This window comes from Salvelinus fontinalis, chromosome 37 (genome assembly GCF_029448725.1).
Source record: "Salvelinus fontinalis isolate EN_2023a chromosome 37, ASM2944872v1, whole genome shotgun sequence".
Classification (NCBI taxonomy): domain Eukaryota; kingdom Metazoa; phylum Chordata; class Actinopteri; order Salmoniformes; family Salmonidae; genus Salvelinus; species Salvelinus fontinalis.
In genome coordinates this window covers 1,243,797-1,264,730 of record NC_074701.1, presented here as the reverse complement: position 1 = coordinate 1,264,730, position 20,934 = coordinate 1,243,797, and the positions used below count along the sequence as shown (strand labels likewise).

At 43.9% G+C, this 20,934-nt stretch overlaps 1 protein-coding gene across 1 annotated transcript in view; it reads right to left on the bottom strand.

Moving 5' to 3' along the window:
• Positions 1-20,934, bottom strand: part of LOC129835970 (cadherin-23-like) — a 717,892-nt gene that overhangs the window by 505,529 nt on the left and 191,429 nt on the right. Inside the window, exons 4-5 of the mRNA XM_055901677.1 lie at positions 12,312-12,454; positions 3,628-3,675 (exon numbers count right to left, since the gene is read on the bottom strand). Coding sequence (XP_055757652.1) covers positions 3,628-3,675; positions 12,312-12,454 — 191 coding nt within the window. The remainder of the gene's footprint in view (positions 1-3,627; positions 3,676-12,311; positions 12,455-20,934) is intronic.

The following is a 20,934-nucleotide window of genomic DNA, read 5'->3' as shown; positions in this document are numbered from 1 at the left end:
CCAACACATCACAAATTGTAAGCAAGCTAGTTGCAATGCCTCCTAAAGACATGATCGACATCAGGAATAGAGGGTAGGGTATATGCTGATCTAGATTTTGCTCGCCTGAAGTAGAGTATATTGTGATAAATTGCAGGCCACACTACTTCCCTAGAGTTTTCGGCTATACTTTTCGTGGCTGTTTATTTCCCACCACAGACAGATGCTGGCACTAGGACCGCACTCAGTCAAATGTATAAGGAAATAAGCAACCAGGAAACAACTCACCCAGAGGCGGCGTTCCTAGTGGCAGTAGACTTTAATGCAGGGAAACTTAAATCAGTTCTACCAAATTTTCATCAACATGTTAAATGTGCAACCAGAGGGAAAACAATTCTAGATCACCTGTACTCCACACACAGAGACGCGTACAATGCTCTCCCTCGCCCTCCATTTGGTAAATCCGACCACAACTCTGTCCTTTCCATTCCTGCTTACAAGCAAAAATTAAAGCAGGAAGCACCAGTGAATCTTTCTATAAAAAAGTGGTCAGATGAAGCGGGTGCTAAACTACAGGACTGTTTTACTATCTCAGACTGGAACATGTTCCAGGATTCTTCCGATGACATTGAGGAATACACCACATCAGTCACTGGCTTTATCAATAAGTGCATCGAGGACGTCATCCCTACAGTGACTGTACGTACATACCACAACCAGAAGCCATGGATTACAGTCAACATTCGCACTGAGCTAATGGTTAGAGCTGCCGCTTTCAATGTGCTGGACTCTAACCCAGAAGCTTACAAGAAATCCTGCTATGCCCTGTGACAAACCATCAAACAGGCAAAGCCTCTATACAGGGCTAAGATTGAATCATACTACACCGGCTCCGACGCTCGTCTTATGTGGCAGGGCTTGCAAATTATTACAAACTATTACACACTACAAAGGGAAGCACAGCCGCGAGCTTCCGAGTGACACAAGCCTACCAGACGAGCTAAATCATTTCTATGCGCATCGAGTTAAGCAACACTGAGGCATGCATGAGAGCATTAGCTGTTCCGGACGACTGTGTGATCACACTCTCCGTAGCCGACGTGAGTAAGACATTTAAAAAAGTACACAAGGACATACACAAGGATGCGAGGCAAGACGGATTACCAGGACGTGTGCTCCGGGCATGTGCTGACCAACTGGCAGGTGTCTTCACGGCTTGATCACAGATTGAGTCTGTAATACCAACATGTTTCAAGCAGACCACCATAGTCCCTGTGCCCAAGAACACAAACGCATCCTGCCTAAATGACTACAGACCCGTAGCACTCACGTCCGTAGTCATGAAGTGCTTTGAAAGGTTGGTAATGGTTCACATCAACACCATTATCCCAGAAACTCTAGACCCACTCCAATTTGCATACCGTCCCAACAGATCCAAAAATAATGCAACCTCTATTGCATTCCACACAGCCTTTTCCCACCTGGACAAAAGGAACACTTATGTGATAATGCTATTCATTGACTACAGCTCAGCGTTCAACACCATAGTACCCTCAAAGCTCATCACTAAGCTAAGGATCCTGCGACTAAACACCTCCCTTTCAACTGGATCCTGGACTTCCTGACGGGCCGCTCCCAGGTGGTGAGGGTAGGTAGCAACACATCTGCCACGCTGATCCTCAACACTGGAGCTCCACAGGGGTGCGTGCTCAGTCCCCTCCTCTCTTCCCTGTTCACCCACGACCGCATGGCCAGGCATGAACCCAACACCATCATTAAGTTTGCAGACAACACAACATTGATAGGCCTGATCACCGACAACAATGAGACAGCCTATAGGGAGGAGGTCAGAGACCTGGCTGTGTGGTGCCAGAATAGCAACCTATCCCTCAACGTCACCAAAACTAAGGAGATTATTGTGGACTAAAGGAAAAGGAGGACCGAGCACACCCCCATTCTCATCGACGGGGCTGTAGTGGAGCAGGTTGAGAGCTTCAAGTTCTTGGTGTCCACATTAACAAAAAACTGGAATGGTCCAAACACACCAAGACAGTCGTGAAGAGGGCCTGACAAAACCTATTCCCCCTCAGGAATCTAAAAATATTTGGCATGGGTCCTGAGATCCTCAAAAGGTTCTACAGCTGCAACACCGAGAGCATCCTGACTGGTTGCATCACTGCCTGGTATGGCAATTGCTCAGCCTCTGACCGCAAGGCACTACAGAGTAGTGTGTACGACCCATTACATCACTGGGGCTAAGCTGCCTGCCATCCAGGACCTCTACACCAGGCGGTGTCAGAGGAAGGCTCAAAAAATTCTCAAAGACCCCCACCCCAGTCATAGACTGTTCTCTCTACTACCGCATGGCAAGCGGTACCGGAGTGCCAAATCTAGGACAAAAATACTTCTCAACAGCTTTTACCCCCAAGCCATAAGACTCCTGAACAGGTAATCAAATGGCTAACCGGACTATTTGCATGTTATGCCCCCCCCAACCCCTCTTTTTACGCTGCTGGTACTCTCTGTTTATCATACATGCATAGTCACTTTAACTATACATTCATGTACATACTACCTCAATTGGGCCGACCAACCAGTGCTCCCGCACATTGGCTAACCGGGCTATCTGCATTGTGTCCCACCCACCACCCGCCAACCCCTCTTTTACTCTACTGCTCCTCTCTGATCATCATATATGCATAGTCACTTTAACTATATCTACATGTACATACTACCTCAATCAGCCTGACTAACCGGTGTCTATATGTAGCTACTTCTATAGCCTCGCTACTGTATATAGCCTGTCTTTTTACTGTTGTTTTATTTCTTTACCTACCTATTGTTCACCTAATACCTTTTTTGGACTATTGGTTAGAGCCTGTAAGTAAGCATTTCACTGTTGTAGTTAGCGCACGTGACAAATTATTAATAATATCTTCATAATATTGCCTAATACTCATAAGCTTCTAACTCATGATATATGGCTAGCTGGACAGTGGCTTGTGTGGATATTTTAGAATATGGTAGTTATAAGGAGTCTAGACTACCTGTGTTCAGTGCTTAATTTGTAAATCATGAGTGGTGAGTGGAAAGGGGGAGTGACCTGTGGAGCTTTTAGGTGGTTAGGCCAGGGTGTGACTAGGGTGGGCATTCTACTTTCTTTATTTCTATGATTTCTATTTCTTTGTGTTTGGCCGGGTATGGTTCTCAATCAGAGGCAGCTGTCTATCGTTGTCTCTGATTGAGAACCATACTTAGGTACCCCTTTTTTTCCACCTGTCTTGGTGGGAAGTTGACTTTGTTTAGGGCACATAGCCTTTGAACTTCACGGTTTGTTTTTGCAGTGTAAATTAATTTGTTTGGCGTCATTTTGATTAAATAAAAGAAAATGTACGCTCACCACGCTGCACCTTGGTCCTCTACTTTCAACAGCCGTGACAGTACTGTCTTAACTATGACGTATACGGTTGTGTCGGTTGAAATGCCAGTGTGTTTTAGCATTCGAATGTTACGTGTGAGAAAGGTGTCAGAGTAAATAACTCTAAGGAAAGTTAGTCAGGAGTTGTATATAAGGTGTGTGAGCTGCTTGACAGACAGGATGTGATACATCATGTCACAGCGTTGATCATAGTGCAGGTTGACTCTTACCCCTTGGCTGTCACTCACAGAGAACTCCACCTGCATCTCCGACTTGGTCTGGAAGAGATGGAGAGAGAGACAAGTCAGCATAACCCTTCATAGAGTATGTGAGGGAGGGAGGGGAGTGTGGGGAGGGAAGGTGGGAGGGAGGTTGTGTGTTTGTTTGTGTGTCAAGGTTATTGTATTTTTGTGTTTTTATATATTTTTTATTTCAGTTTCAGTTAGTTTTCAGACCAGATTTGCTAGTTTTTATTCAGCTGAAGATGTTATTTTAAAGTATTTATATTTCGTTTTTATATTATTTAGTTTCAGTTTTAGTGTTAGGGACAGAAAGCACGTGTTTTTTGGGATGTCACTTTTTGCTACGGGAGGGCAGCAATACATAAGGTGATCAAATCAAATTGTATTGGTCACATACACATAGTTAGCAGATGTTAATGCAAGTGTAGTGAAATGCTTGTGCTTCTAGATCCGACCGTGCAGTAATAACTAACAAGTAATCTAACAATTTCACAACAACTACCTTATACACAAGTGCAAAGGAATGAATAAGAATATGTACTTATAAATATATGGATGAGCGATGGCCGAACGGCATAGGCAAGATGCAGTAGATGGTATAGAGTACAGTATATACATGTGAGATGAGTAATGTAGGGTATGTAAACATTACATAAAGTGGCATTGTTTAAAGAGACTAGTGATACATTTATTGCATACAATTTTTACATTATTAAAGTGGCTAAAGATTTGAGTCAGTATGTTGGCAGCAGATACTCAATGTCAGTGATGGCTGTTTAACCTGTCTAGGATGTGGGTGCCGCTAGCGGCACTCCCCCCCCCCCACTGAAAAGGCAGAGCCGCGAAATTCAATTTTTTTTTTTTTTTTTTAATATTTAACTTTCACACATTAAAGTCCAATACAGCTAATGAAAGACACAGATCTTGTGAATCCAGCCAACATGTCCGATTTTTTAAAATGTTTTACAGGGAAGACACAATATGTAAAGATGTAAATCTATTAGCTAAAAACACATTAGCATAATCCACCATCTTTTATTTGTCCACCAACACCAGTAGCTATCACCAATTCGGCTAAACTAAGATATTTATAGCCCCTAACCAAGAAAAAAACTCATCAGATGACAGTCTGATAACATATTTATGGTATGGGATAGGTTTTGTTAGAAAAATGTGCATATTTCAGGTAGATGGCATAGGTTACAATTGCACCCACCGTCACAAATGGACTAGAATAACTACATAGAGCAACGTGTTTACCTACTTACTAATCATCAAACATTTCGTAAAAATACACAGCATACACTAATCGAAAGACACAGATCCTGTGAATACAGACAATATTTCAGATTTTCTAAGTGTCTTACAGCGAAAACACAATAAATCGTTATATTAGCATAGCACATAGCACATAGCAGCCCAGCATTGATTCTAGCCAAAGTGAGCGATAACGTCAACATCGCCAAAATATATTAATTTTTTCACTAACCTTCTCAGAATTCTTCAGATGACACTCCTGTAACATCATATTACACAATCCATATAGAGTTTGATCGAAAATGTGCATATTTAGCCACCAAAATCATGGTTAGACAATGTGAAATGTAGCCCAGCTGGTGAGAAAATGTCCGTGCGCCATATTAGACAGTGATCTACTCTTATACATAAATACTCATAAACGTGACTAAAAAATATAGGGTGGACAGGGATTGATAGACAATTTAATTCTTAATACAATCGCGGAATTACATTTTTTAAATTATCCTTACTTTTCAATACAGTTTGCGCCAAGCAAAGCTACGTCAAAAAACATGGCGTCCTAAGCCACTAACATTTTTCGACAGAAACACGATTTATCATAATAAAAATGTGTAACGGTCCTGACCTGTTTTATGTTGTTTTTTATGTGTTTATGGTCAGGGCATGTGTTTTGGGTGGGCAGTCTATGTTATCTGTTTCTATGTTGGTTTTGGGTGCCTGGTATGGCTCTTAATTAGAGGCAGGTGGTTTGCGTTTTCCTCTAATTAAGAGTCATATTTAGGTAGGGCGTTCTCACTGTTTGTTGGTGGGTGATTGTCTCCTGTGTCGTTGCATGTATTTACCATACAGGACTGTTTGGCTGTTCGTTTCGATGTCATCTGTTTCCTGTTCGTGAGTTTACGTTTCAGTTATGTAAGTTTATGTTCAGGTTTCGTTCTACGTCGTTTTCTTATTTTGTAAGTTTGTTAAAGTGTTTGTTTTCGTGTTGCCATCATCATCGTTTTTTTGAAATAAAAAGATGGCTTATTTCCCTCAAGCTGCATTTTGGTCTGAAGATCCTTCTCTCCTCACCTCGTCCGAGGATGAGGAGAGTGACAGCCTTAACAGAATCACCCACCACGCTAAGACCAAGCGGCATGGGAATGCTCTACGGAGCAACAAGGACTCCTGGACTTGGGAGGAGATTCTGGACGGTAGAGGACCTTGGGCTCAACCAGGGGAATATCGCCGTCCAAAGGAGGAGTTGGAAGCAGCGAGGGCTGAGAGGCGCTGGTATGAGGAGGCAGCGCGACGACGCGGTTGGGAGCCCGTGAGTCAGACCAAAAAATTTCTTGGGGGGGGGCACACGAGGAGTGTGGCAAAGCCGGGTAGGATACCCGAGCCAACTCCCCGTGCTTACCGTGGAGGTAGAAGGCGTCGTACTGGTAAGACACCGTGTTATGCGGTAAAGCGCACGGTGTCCCCAGTACGCGTGCTGAGCCCAGTGCGGGCTATTCCACCTTGCCGCACTGGGAGGGCTAGGTTGGGCATCGAGCCGGATGTCATGAAGCCGGCCCAACGTATCTGGCCTCCAGTACGTCTCCTCGGGCCGGCGTACATGGCACCAGCCTTACAGGTGGTGTCCCCGGTTCGCCTGCATAGGCCAGTGCGGGCTATTCCACCTCGCCGCACTGGCAGGGCTACGGGGATCATTCAACCTGGTAGGGTTGGGGAGGCTCGGTGTTCAAGAGCACGTGTCCTCCTTCACGGTCCGGTAGACCCGGTGCCACCTCCATGTACCGGTCCTCCGGTTGCAGCCCCCCGTACCAGGCTGTCTCTCCGGGTTCTCTCTCCTGCTGTTTCCTCCTCTCCAGCGCAGCCAGTGCCTAGACCACGCACCAGGCTGTCTCTCCTTCTCCTCCTTACAGAGCCGTCCTGCTATGACCTGCCAGAGCCGTCCTGCTATGACCTGCCAGAGCCGTCCTGCTATGACCTGCCAGAGCCGTCCTGCTATGACCTGCCAGAGCCGTCCTGCTATGACCTGCCAGAGCCGTCCTGCTAGGACCTGCCAGAGCCGTCCTGCTAGGACCTGCCAGAGCCGTCCAGCCAGGACCTGCCAGAGCCGTCCAGCCAGGACCTGCCAGAGCCGTCCAGCCAGGACCTGCCAGAGCCGTCCAGCCAGGACCTGCCAGAGCCGTCCAGCCGGGACCTGCCAGAGCCGTCCAGCCGGGACCTGCCAGAGCCGTCCAGCCGGGACCTGCCAGAGCCGTCCAGCCGGGACCTGCCAGAGCCGTCCAGCCGGGACCTGCCAGAGCCGTCCAGCCGGGACCTGCCAGAGCCGTCCAGCAGGGACCTGCCAGAGCCGTCCAGCCGGGACCTGCCAGAGTCCCTCAGCCGGGATCTGCCCTTTGTCCCGGTGCTGCCCCTTGTCCCGGTGCTGCCCTTTGTCCCGGTGCTGCCCCTTGTCCCGGTGCTGCCCCTTGTCCCGGTGCTGCCCCTTGTCCCGGTGCTGCCCCTTGTCCCGGTGCTGCCCCTTGTCCCGGTGCTGCCCCTTGTCCCGGTGCTGCCCCTTGTCCCGGTGCTGCCCCTTGTCCCGGTGCTGCCCCTTGTCCCGGTGCTGCCCCTTGTCCCGGTGCTGCCCCTTGTCCCGGTGCTGCCCCTTGTCCCGGTGCTACCCCTTGTCCCGGTGCTGCCCCTTGTCCCGGTGCTGCCCCTTGTCCCGGTGCTGCCCCTTCTCCCGGTGCTGGCCGTTTATTTAGGGGAAGTTAGTTTTAGGGTGGTCATTGGAGGGGGTAGACAGAAGAGGGGAGTGACTATGGTGGTGTGGGGACAGCGTCCAGAGCCGGAGCCACCACCGTGGTCAACTGCCCACCCAGACCCTCCCCTGGACTTTGTGCTGGTGCGCCCGGCGTTCGCACCTTGAGGGGGGGGTTCTGTAACGGTCCTGACCTGTTTTATGTTGTTTTTTATGTGTTTATGGTCAGGGCATGTGTTTTGGGTGGGCAGTCTATGTTATCTGTTTCTATGTTGGTTTTGGGTGCCTGGTATGGCTCTTAATTAGAGGCAGGTGGTTTGCGTTTTCCTCTAATTAAGAGTCATATTTAGGTAGGGCGTTCTCACTGTTTGTTGGTGGGTGATTGTCTCCTGTGTCGTTGCATGTATTTACCATACAGGACTGTTTGGCTGTTCGTTTCGATGTCGTCTGTTTCCTGTTCGTGAGTTTACGTTTCAGTTATGTAAGTTTATGTTCAGGTTTCGTTCTACGTCGTTTTCTTATTTTGTAAGTTTGTTAAAGTGTTTGTTTTCGTGTTGCCATCATCATCGTTTTTTGAAATAAAAAGATGGCTTATTTCCCTCAAGCTGCATTTTGGTCTGAAGATCCTTCTCTCCTCACCTCGTCCGAGGATGAGGAGAGTGACAGCCTTAACAAAATGTCCTACTTTGAGCTGTTCTTCCATCAGTATCTTGGGCAAAGGATCCTTTCTTGGGTCTAATCGTCTTTTGGTGGAAAGCTGTCCTCTTGCCATGTGGAAATGCCAACTGCGTTCGGGATGAACTGGAAACGTGCCCAGCGATTCACAGCGTTTCAGAAATAAATGTCCCAAAATCGCACTAAACGGATATAAATTGCTATAAAACGCTTTAAATTAACTACCTTATGATGTTTTTAACTCCTATAACGAGTAGAAACATGACCAGAGTAATATTACTCCCTCCACTAATGCTTGGAACAGGTGCGGGTCGGTGTCCTCCACGCGCATAACGCAGCAAGAAAAGAGTTCCTAGCTACAGGGTTTTTTAATTTGTAGTGCCTGTGAACGCGCAATCGACCCCATTCAAATCGTCATCACGTAAAGGCATCCAGGGGAAGACGTAAGCAGTGTCCGTATACTCATAGCAATAACTGTGGCCTTTTAACTGACTCCAGATCAGGGGCCAACATTTCTGAAATCTGACTCCATGTCAGGGAAATTGCTGTAGAATGGGTTCTGTTCCACTTAGAGACAAAATTTCAACTCCTATAGAAACTATAGACTGTTTTCTATCCAATAATAATAATAATATTCATATTGTACGATCAAGAATTTTGTGGGAAGCTGTTTCAAAAATTACACGATTAGCATAAATAGTGACAACAGCGCCCCCAGCCTCAACAGGTTAACAGTCTGATGGCCTTGAGATAGAAGCTGTTTTTCAGTCTCTCGGTCCCAGCTTTGACGAACCTGTACTGACCTCGCCTTCTGGATGATAGCAGGGTGAACAGGCAGTGGCTCGGGTGGTTGTTGTCCTTGATGATCTTTTTGGCCTTCCTGTGACATCGGGTGGTGTAGGTGTCCTGGAGGGCAGGTAGTTTGTTCCCGGTGATGCATTGTGCAGACCTCACTACCCTCTGGAGTGCCTTACGGTAGTGGGCGGAGCAGGTGCTGTACCAGCCGGTGATACAGCCTGACAGGATGCTCTCGATTGTGCATCTGTAAAAGTGTGTGAGTGTTTTTGGTGAGCCAAATTCCTTCAGCCTCCTGTTGTTGAAGTGGCGTTGTTACGCCTTCTTCACCACACTGTCTGTGTGGGTGGACCATTTGAGTTTGTCCGTGATGTGTACGCCGAGGAACTTAAAACGTTCCACCTTCTCCACTACTGTCCCGTTGATGTGGATTGGGGGGTGCTCCCTATGCTGTTTCCTGAAGTCCACGATCATCTCCTTTGTTTTGTTGACTTTGAGTGTGAGGTTATTTTCCTGACACCACACTCTGAGGGCCCTCACCTCCTCCCTGTGGCCAATCTCGTCATTGTTGGTAATCAAGCCTACCACTGTAGTGTCGTCTGCAAACTTGATGATTGAGTTGGAGGTGTGCATGGCCACGCAGTCATGGGTGAACAGGGAGTACAGGAGAGGGCTGAGAACGCACCCTTGTGGGGCCCCAGTGTTGAGGATCAGCGGGGTGGAGCTGTTGTTTCCTACCCTCACCACCTGGGGGCGGTCTGTCAGAAAGTCTAGGACCCAGTTGCACAGGGCGGGGTCGAGACCCAGGTGACATGATCCTTGACTAGTCTCTCAAAGCACTTCATGATGACGGAAGTGAGTGCTACGGGGCGATAGTCATTTAGCTCAGTTACCTTAGCTTTCTTGGGAACATGAACAATGGTGGTCCTTCTTGGGAACATGAACAATGGTGGGAACTGCAGACTGGGATAGGAATTGATTTAATATGTCCGTAAACACCCCAGCCAGTGATGCCGTAGTGATGCCGTCTTGATGCCGTCAGCCCTGCGAGGGTTAACACGTTTACATGTTTTACTCACGTTGGCTGCGGTGAAGGAGAGCCCGCAGGTTTTGGTAGCGGGCCGTGTCAGTGGCACTGTATTGTCCTCAAAACGAGCAAAGAAGTTGTTTAGTTTTTCTGGGTGCAAGACATCGGTGTCCGCGACGGGGCTGGTTTTCATTTTGTAATCTGTGATTGACACCCTGCCACATACGTCTCGTGTCTGAGGAGCTGAATTGCGACTCTACTTTGTCTCTATACTGACTCTCAGCTTGTTTGATTGCCTTGCCGAGGGAATAGCTACACTGTTTGTATTCGTCATGTCGCCTTGCCATGAACAAAAGCAGTGGTTTGCGCTTTCAGTTTTGCCATCAATCCACGGTTTCTGGTTGGGGAAGGTTTTAATAGTCACCATCGGTACAACATCACTGATGCACTTGCTAATAAACTCGCTCACCGAATCAGCGTATACATCAATGTTGTTGTCCGATGCTATCCGGAACATATCCCAGACCACGTGATCGAAGCAATCTTGAAGTGGAATCAGATCAGTCGGACCAGCGTTGGACAGACCTGAGCCCGGGCGTATCCTGTTTAAGTTTCTGTCTATAGGCTGTGAGCAACAAAATGGAGTCATGGTCAGATTTGCTGAAAGGAGGGCGAGGGAGGGCTTTGTATGCATCGTGGAAGTTAGAGTAGCAATGATCCAAAACTGTGCCAGCCCGGGTCGTGCATTCGATGTGCTGATAAAATGTATGGAGCCTTGTTTTCAGATTGGCCTTGATAAAATCCCCAGCTACACTAAACTTGGACTTGAGTTCCTGTATGTTGTTATGATCACACCACGACTCGTTAATCATAAGGCATACTTCTTCTTACCAGAGAGATGTTTGTTTTTGCCGGCGCGATATGTGAAGAAACCAGGTGGCGGGTTATGTCATAGGTCAGGTTAGGTCTCAATTATAAAGTAAATCCCAAAATTACTTTGATTAAAAAGGAATAGAGTGGCTGCGGATCTGACTTTTCTCTGACCTTTTTTTCTCCGTACTAATGATCCCGAAGCTTCTGCACATGTGCGGAAAAAAACATCTGGTGAAAAGTCAGATCCGCAGTCACGGCCTAAAAGGAATAGCCCATGTTTACACCAATCCGATGCTTTTTAACTTTAGTAGTACATGTAAGAAGAATGAAGTTAACTACCTAGACAGTTGTTTCCCTGTTAGGTAGTGATTACTAGTAATAGTGATGCACAAGCTAGATCTATTTGAGACATATACAAGCTAGGCCTATTTGAAACACCGCCAGATTCTGTAGCTTGAAAACCCCCCCCCCCCCCCAAAAAAAAGTTTTAAAACCCCATTGAAAACCCCACTCAATTTTCGCCCAAAGTTTACAAAGAAAACTAAAACTGAACATTCATGATGTTTTTTTATTTTATTTTATTTTGTTTTGGAGTCAAAGAGAATTGTTTCAGTATAGTTTAAGTTTTTAAAACATATTTGTTAATTCTTTAATTTCAGTTTACTAAATCGTTTTTTTCATAATCTGTTTTCGTTTTCATTTAAATTTTAGTTTAATGTAATAACCTTTGTGTGTGTGAGTTTGTGTATTCATGCATGTGAATACAGTTTATTTAATTGAAACGTGATGATGTGTTTGCAAAGATTTTCTAAAACCCCACTCTTGCCAATTCCTCTTCTCCAATGCCCATACAATACACTAATTTCTCTTTTTTGTGTCTTCTTACAAGTTGTTCTTGGTCTTATTTTTTTAATTAATTGAACCTTTATTTAACTAGGCAAGTCAGTTAAGAACAAATTCTTATTTGCAATGACAGCCTACCCCAGTTAAACCCAGACGACGCTGGGCCAATTGTGCACCGCCCTATGGGTCTCCCAATCACGGCCGGATGTGATGCAGCCTGGATTTGAACAAGCGCAATGACACCTCTTGCACTGAGATGCAGTGTCTTAGACCACTGCCCCTTTCGGGAGCACTGTGAAGTTCATCATTACACTCTTCCTAAGCCTTTCTAAATCTCACTTCTCTCTGTTCCATCCTTAAGCCATCCCTCCTTTTCTGACGTTCTTCCTCTTCTCATGAATGTGTGTGTGTGTATACCTGCATGTGTACGTGCAAGTGCCTGTGTGTGTGTGTGTTTCTTCTAACCTCGCGGTCCAGGGGCTGTCGTAGCCACACCACTCCTGTGTCTCTCGCCACGGCAAAGTACCTCATGGCCTCCTCTCCCACGACACCAAAGATGAGTGGCTCCTGTTCTGGGTCCAGAGCCTCTAGCTGGGTCACTGATGTGCCTGACATACACAGGGGGAAACAGTGGTCAAAGGTCAGTCACAGGAATCTTTTTTTTTTTTGGTACAAAATGGCATTATATTCCCAATTTGGCACCTTATTCCCCACTAAATAAGGAATAGGGTGCCATTTCGGGCCAGTGGTGGAAAAAGTACCTAATTGTTATACTTGAGTAAAAGAAAAGATAACTTGATAGAAAATGACTCAAGTAAAAGTGGAAGTCACCCAGTAAAATACTACTTGAGTAAAAGTGTAAGGATCGACGATGGTAGACGAGAAGCAGGTACAGGGAGTGAGCATTTAATTATCAACGGACACATAACGACATGAATGCTGACACAGGGAACAAACGAGGGAGCAGACAGTTATACAGTGCCTTGCAAAAGTATTCATCCCCCTTGGTGTTTTTCCTATTTTGTTGCATTACAACCTGTTATTTAAATTCATTTGATTTGGATTTCATGTAATGGACATACACAAAATAGTCCAAATTGGTGAAGTGGAAGTAAACAAATAACTCATTCTAAAAAAATTTAAACGGAACAATAGTGCATGCATATGTATTCACCCCCTTTGCTATGAAGCCCCTAAAAAATATATTGCGTAACAAATTCACATAATTAGTCACATAATTAGTTAGATTTCACACGGGTGGACTTTATTAAGTGTCACATGATCCCAGTATATATACACCTGTTCTGAAAGGCCCAAGATTCTGCAACACCACTATGCAAGGGGCACCACCAAGCAAGCGGCACCATGAAGACCAAGGAGCTCTCCAATCAGGCCAGGATCAAAGTTTTGGAGTAGTACAGATCAGGGTTGATTTATAAAAAAACATTATACGGAGCACCATGTAAATCCATTATTAAAAAATGGAACAAATATGGCACAACAACGAACCTGCCAAGAGAGGGCCGCCCACCAAAATCCATGGACCAGGCAAGGAGGGCATTAATCAGAGAGGCAACAAAGAGTCTAAAGATAAACCTGACGGAGCTGCAAAGCTCCACAGTGGAGATTGGAGTATCTGTCCATCGGACCACTTTAAGCTATACACTCCACAGACCTGGCCTTTACGGAAAAGTGGCCAGAAAAAAAGCCATGTTTAAGAAAAGAATAAGCAAACACGTTTGGTGTTTGCCAAAAAGCATGTGGGAGACTCCCCAAACCTAGGGAAGAAGTTATTCTTGTCAGATGAGACTAAAATGTAGCTTTTTGGCAATAAAGGAAAACGTTATGTCTGACGCAAACCCAACATCTCTCATCACCCTGAGAACACCATCCCCACAGTAAAGCATGGTGGTGCTAACATCATGCTGTGAGGATGTTTTTCATCAGCCGGGACTGGAAAACTGGTCAGAATTTAAGGAATGATGGATGGTGCTAAATACAGGGAAATTCTTGAGGGAAAACGGTTTCAGTCTTCCAGAGATTTGAGACTCACCTTCCAACAGGACAATGACCCTAAGCATACTGCTAAAGTAACACTTGCGTTGTGTAAGGGGAAACATTTAAATGTCTTGCAATGGCCTAGTCAAAGCCCAGACCTCAATCCAATTCAGAATCTGTGGTATGACTTAAATATTGCTGTACACCAGTGGAACCCATCCAACTTGAAGGAGCTGGAGCAGTTTTGCCTTGAAGAATGATACAAAATCCCAGTGGCTCGATGTGCCAAGCTTATAGAGACATACCTAAAGAGACTTGCAGCTGTAATTGCAGCAAATGGTGGCTCTACAAAGTATTGACTTTGGGGGGAGGGGGGGGGTGAATAGTTATGCACGCTCAAGTTTAGTTTTTTGTCTTATTTCTTGTTTGTTTCACAATAAAACATATTTACATCATCAAAGAGGCATCAAAGAGGCATGTTGTGTAAATCAAATGATTCAAACCCCCCAAAAATCAATTTTAATTCCAGGTTGTAAGGCAACAAAATAGGAAAAATGCCAAGGGGGTGAATACTTTCGCAAGCCACTGTAGATGAGGCAATTAACAAAAGGGAAGGAGTCCAGGTGTGTCCAATGAGTGCTGCTGCGCGTAGTGATGGTGACAGGTGTGCGTAATGAAGGGCAGCCTGGCGCCCTCGAGCGCCAGAGAGGGGGAGTGGGAGCAAGTGTGACAGTACCCCCCCCCCCCAAGCCCACCGAGGCAAGAAGACCTCTCGAGACAGCTAGGGCGTGGAAGCACGACGAGCTAGCTGAGGCACCCCCGGTTCCATTGGCGACGGCACCCCGACCCAAAGTCACCAACCAAAAATCTAAACCCTCCTTGATGCTTTGTATAGAGGTGTCAGCATTCTGTAAGGATCGATGCTGGTAGACAAGAAGCAGGTACAGGGAGTGAAAATGTAATTATCAACGAACACATAACCACATTAATGCTGACACAGGGAAGAAACGGGGGAGTCGATAGTTATAGACGGGGCAATCAACAAAGGAAAGAAGTCCAGGTGAGTCCAATTAGCGCGGCTGCACGTAATGATGTTGGCAGGTTTGCGTAATGAAGGGCAGCCTGGCGTCCTCGAGTGCCAGAGAGGGAGGGCGGGAGCAGGAGTGACAAAAAGTCTAAAGGAATTTGAATTAAAATTGACTTAAGTATCAAAAGTTAATGTAATTGCTAAAATATACTTACATGTGGCTTACTTAAGTAAAAGTAGAAGTATAAATTACTTATATTAAGCAAACCAGGCAGAACAATTTTCATGTTATTTTAATGTACGGAGAGCCAGTGGCATACACCAAAACTCAGACATAATTTACAAACGAAACATGTGTGTTTAGTCAGCCCGCCAGATCAGAGGGAGTAGGATGACATGGGATGATCTCTTAATAAGTGTGTGAATTGGACCATTTTGCTGTCCTACTAAGCATTCAAAATGTAACGAGTACTTTTGTGTGTCAGGGAAAATGTATGGAGCAAAAAGTACATAATTTTAGGAATGTAGTGAAGTAAAAGTTGTAAAAAATATAAATAGTAAAGCAAACTACACATACCCTGAAAAACTACTTAAGTAGTACTTTAAAGTATTTTAGACCACTGCATTTTGTATGCAATGTTACCATATAAAGGAACAAAAAAAGGCATTAACCTGTATTACTTCTTTCTATACCAGTACTATAACATGAAAATGTTGTTTTAATTTTTTTAATTTAACCTTTATTTAACTAGGCAAGTCATTTATGAACACATTCTTATTGACAAAGATGGCCTACCAAAAGGCAAAATGCCTCCTGCGGGGACTGGGGCCTGGGATTAAACTAATAAATACAATATAAATATAGGACAACTCACATCACAACAAGAGAAATACAACACTACATAAAGAGAGACCTAAGACAACAACATAGCAAGGCAGCAACACATGACAACACGGCATGGTAGCAACACAATATGACAACATGGTAGCAACACAACATGGTAGCAGCACAAAAACATGGTACAAACATTATTGGGCAAAGTCAACAGCACAAAGGTCAAGAGGGACAACAATAGAGAGTAGAGACAACAATACATCATACAAAGCAGCCACAACTGTCAGTAAGAGTGTCCATGATTGAGTCTTTGAATGAAGAGATTGAGATAAAAATGTCCAGTTTGAGTGTTTGTTGCAGCTCGTTCCAGTCGCTAGCCGCGGCGAACTGATCGAGGAGCGACCCAGGGATGTGTGTGCTTTGGGGACCTTTAACAGAATGTGACTGGCAGAACGGGTGTTGTATGTGGAGAACGAGTGCTGCAGTAGATATCTCAGATAAGGGGGAGTGAGGCCTAAGAGGGTTTTATAAATAAGCATCAACCAGTGGGTCTTGCGACGGGTATACAGAGATGACCAGTTTACAGAGGAGTATAGAGTGCAGTGATGTGTCCTATAAGGAGCATTGGTGGCAAGTCTGATGGTCGAATGGTAAAGAACATCTAGCTGCTCGAGAACACCCTTACCTGCCGATCTATACAATATGTCTCCATAATCTAGCATGGGTAGGATGGTCATCTGAATCAGGGTTAGTTTGGCAGCTGGGGTGAAAGAGGAGCGATTAAGATAGAGGAAACCAAGTCTAGATTTAACTTTAGCCTGCAGCTTTGATATGTGCTTAGAGAAGGACGGTGCACCGTCTAGACATACTCCCAAGTACTTGTATGCGGTGGCTACCTCAAGCTCTAAACCCTCAGAGGTAGTAATAACACCTGTGGGAAGAGGGGCATTCTTCTTACCAAGCCACATGACCTTTGTTTTGGAGGTGTTCAGGTGTTCAGTGGAGAAAGCTTCTTGGACACTAAGAAACCTTTGTTGTAGAGCATTTAGCACAAAATCCAGGGAGGGGACAGCTGAGTATACGACTGTATCATCTGCATATAAATGGATAAGAGAGCTTCCTACTGCCTGAGCTATGTTGTTGATGTAAATTGAGAAGAGCGAGGGACCTAGGATTGAGCCTTGGGGTACTCCCTTGGTGACAGACAGTGGCTGAGACAGCAGATTTTCTGACTTTATACACTGCACTCTTTTAGAGAGGTAGTTAGCAAACCAGGCCAAAGACCCCTCAGAGACACCAATACTCTTGGAATGGTCTACCGTATCAAAAGCTTTGGCCAAGTCAATAAAAATAGCAGCACAATATTGCTTAGAATCACCTTTAATCTTTAAGGTTGCAGTGACACATCCATAACCTGAGCGGAAACCAGATTGCATACCCAAAAGAATACTAAAGACATCAAGAAAGCCAGTCGGGTGATTATTGACAAGTTTTTCCAACACTTTTGATAAATAAGACAAAATAGAAATATGCCTATAACAGTTAGAATCAGCTTGATCTCCCCTTTTAAATAAAAGACGAACTGTGGCTGCCGTCCAAGCAATGGGAACCTCCCCAGAAAGGAGTGACACGTATTGGCTTTTCCTACTGTACACTGATTTCTCTAAATAACAAATCAAAAACAATCAATACATCTATCAAAACTTTTGTTCAGTTATGAGGAGAAGTTTGAAAAAGGCTTATTAAAGCACACACACAACACACACGCACACACACACACAGACACACACACATTAGCCTTTTCTCAATAGGGGATGCTGTTGGCACTCTGTAATAATTTCGTTCCCAAATTAAACTGCCTCGTACTCAATTCTTGCTCGTACAATATGCATATTATTATTACTATTGGATAGAAAACACTCTCTAGTTTCTAAAACCGTTTGAATTATATCTGTGAGTAAAACAGAACTGGAGTTAGAGCAATTTTCCTATGAGGATGTGAGAATGCTGAAATCTGCCGTCTGTTCTGAGATCTGTTTATAAATCTGCCTGTCTTCTATTGGTTGAGATGCACTGCATACGCCTTCCCCTGGATGTCAGCGAATAGTGAGAATTGAAATGGTGTTGCTAGGCAGATCTGAGAGCTTATAAATCGGCTGGCAACGTTGGGTCCGTCCTTTGTTCTCTTCGCCATGACGCAAAAAGGAACTCTGGCGGTCGTTCTAGAAAGCTCCCGTTATAGCCCTTAGATATATCCGGCTCTGTTTTTATTCGATATAGGTGTTAAAGACATCATAATGTTGTTATATTAAAAACTTCTTATGGCTGCAGGGGGCGTATTGAAAAACTGGAAAATATGTGCACATTTTCAAACGGCCTCTTAATCAAATTTTTGCTCTTACAATATGCATATATTTACTACTATTGGATAGAAAACAGTCTCTAGTTTCTGAAAACGTTTGAATTATTTCTCTAAGTGGAACAGAACTATTTTTACAGCCTATTTCCTATCCGGGAAGGGAGATTTCCAAATGCGAGGTCTCTTTTCAAGAGCTTGTCTATAAAAGGGCATGTCACTTGGGACCATAGAAACACGTCATACGCCTTCCCCTGGCTGTCATGCGGAAGTGAGAGCAGAAAGCACTTGAATATCTTGTTCAGGGAATGAACACAGACTCTTGGAGTGAGAGGACCGCCATAATTTTTTTTCTCCATGGCGCGAAGTTGGACTTTGTATTGCCTCCTGGAAACGTGTCGTTATACATGAATATAATCTCCGGCTTCGATTTGACTTGATACATGTCACAATATCATCCTAAAGTACGTTTTTTCAATAGAGTTTAATTATATTATTGAAATTTATTCGGGACTTTAGACGTGATGCGACGCAAGAATTTTGTCAAGATGGAGAGGTTAGCGTTGCACTGCCAGTGTGCTTGCTAATTCAAGAGGGAAATCGTTCGTTCTGGATCGAAATAAAGACGTTTCTGAACAAAGGACCCCTTGGAGAACATTCTGATGGAAGATCAACAAAGATAAGGACCCAATTTGGGATGCTTTTTCATATATCTGTCGAACTGTGCTATGCTACCGTTTGACTAGAATCAATGCTGCCGTGTGCTAGCTAATGTAGTAAGCTAATATAACGATATATTGTGTTTTCGCTGTAAAACACTTCAAAAATCGGAAATATTGGCTCTATTCACACGATCTTTGTCTTTCATTAGCTATCCACCATATATTTTTCTGAAATGTTTTATGATGTGTAATTAGTAGTTGACGTTGGTGTCTGTATTTTCTCTGGCTACTCCCGTGCGATTTCAGACTGTAGCTATGATGGGAGCAGTAATGTAAAACTGATTTATAGCTAAAATATGCACATTTTTTGAACAAAACATAGATTTATTGTGTAACATGTTATAGGACTGTCATCTGAGGTAGTTTTTTCTAGGTTATTTAGGTTGGTTCTAGGTTAGTTAGGTTGGCTTGTGCATGCTACTTGCATCCTACTTGTGCTGTGAAAAATGTCTGTCCTCTTTTTTATTTGGTGGTGAGCTGTAAAACATTTAAAAAATCAGACATGTTGGCTGGATTGACAAGATGTTTATCTTTCAAATGCTGAATTGGACTTGTTAATGTGTGAAAGTTAAATATTAAAAAAAAATAGATTTTGAATTTCGCGCCCTGCACTTGAGGTGGATGTTGTCATAAGTGTACCTTTGTCGGGACAGCCCGCCTAACAGGTTAAACCGAGTTATATCAGTTTATATCAGTATATTGCGATTTTCTGATATTTATTAGTGCTGCGTTTTAGTGAGTTGGGCACGTCTTTGCCACATGGCTAATGTTTACTGCTAATTCGAACGTTGAAGACGACAATATACAACCGAGCAACGATTCTTTTGGAAAAAGGACAACTTGCCCAAGATTCTGATGGAAGCTCATCAAATAGTAAGAACTATTTATGATATTAATTCGTTGTTCTGTTGAAAAATGTTAAACTCATATTCCGCCATTAATCTCGGTGCGGTCTCGCTTTAACGCACGCTGTATGTCGTAGTAATGTTCACTTAAAAAAATCTAACACAGCGATTGCATTAAGAACTAATGTATCTTTCATTTGCTGTCCAACCTGTATTTTTTAGTCAAGTTTAAATTTAGTTACTGATTAGATTAGGTGCCTCTCCCAAGATTTCTCCCGACATATTGTTGGCAGCTTGGCTACTTTTCTCATTGTATAACCACGATTTGTGCCGCTAAATATGCACATTTTCGAACAAACTCTATATGTATTGTGTAATATGATGTTATAGGGCTGTCATCTGAAGAAGTTTGAGGTTAGTGAAAAAATGTATATCTTTTGCTGGTTTATTCGTTATCGCTATTGTTGGCCTGAATCAATGCTGTTGTGTGGTTGGCTATTGTAGTAAGCTAATATAATGCTACATTGTGTTTTCGCTTTAAAACACTTAAAAAATCTGAAATATTGGCTGGATTCACAAGATCTTTGTCTTTCATTTACTGTACGCTGTCTATTTTTCAGAAATGTTTTATGATGAGTATTTAGTTAATACACGATGGTCTCTGTAGTTATTCTAGTTGCTTTGGTGAGAGTTGTGATGGTGGCTGCAATGGTAAACTATGATTTATACCTGAAATATGCACATTTTTCTAACAAAGCATATGCTATACAATAAATATGTTATCAGACTGTCATCTGATTAAGTTGTTTCTTGGTTAGTGGCTATTTATATCTTTATTTGGTTGAAATTGTGATAGCTACCTATGCAGGAAAAAAATGGTGGGGAAAAAAGTTGTGTCTTTTGCTATCGTGGTTAGCTAATAGATTTACATATTGTGTCTTCCCTGTAAAACATTTTAAAAATCAGAAATGATGGCTGGATTCACAAGATGTGTATCTTTCATCTGGTGTCTTGGACTTGTGATTTAATGATATTTAGATGCTAGTATTTACTTGTGACGCTATGCTAGGCTATGCTAGTCAGCTTTTTTACTGATGGGGGTGCTCCCGGATCCGGGATTGTGATGAAGTAGAAGTTTAAACAACCTTTCCAAGTCCTGGACTTTCAAACACTGGCATAGGGAGGAAAAATGTAAATATTTACACATAGCACACCGACAGCATGCCCACAAACACACATCCAGGATATCCACATAGTCGCATATAGAGAACACATACACAAATAAAACAAACACACTTACACACA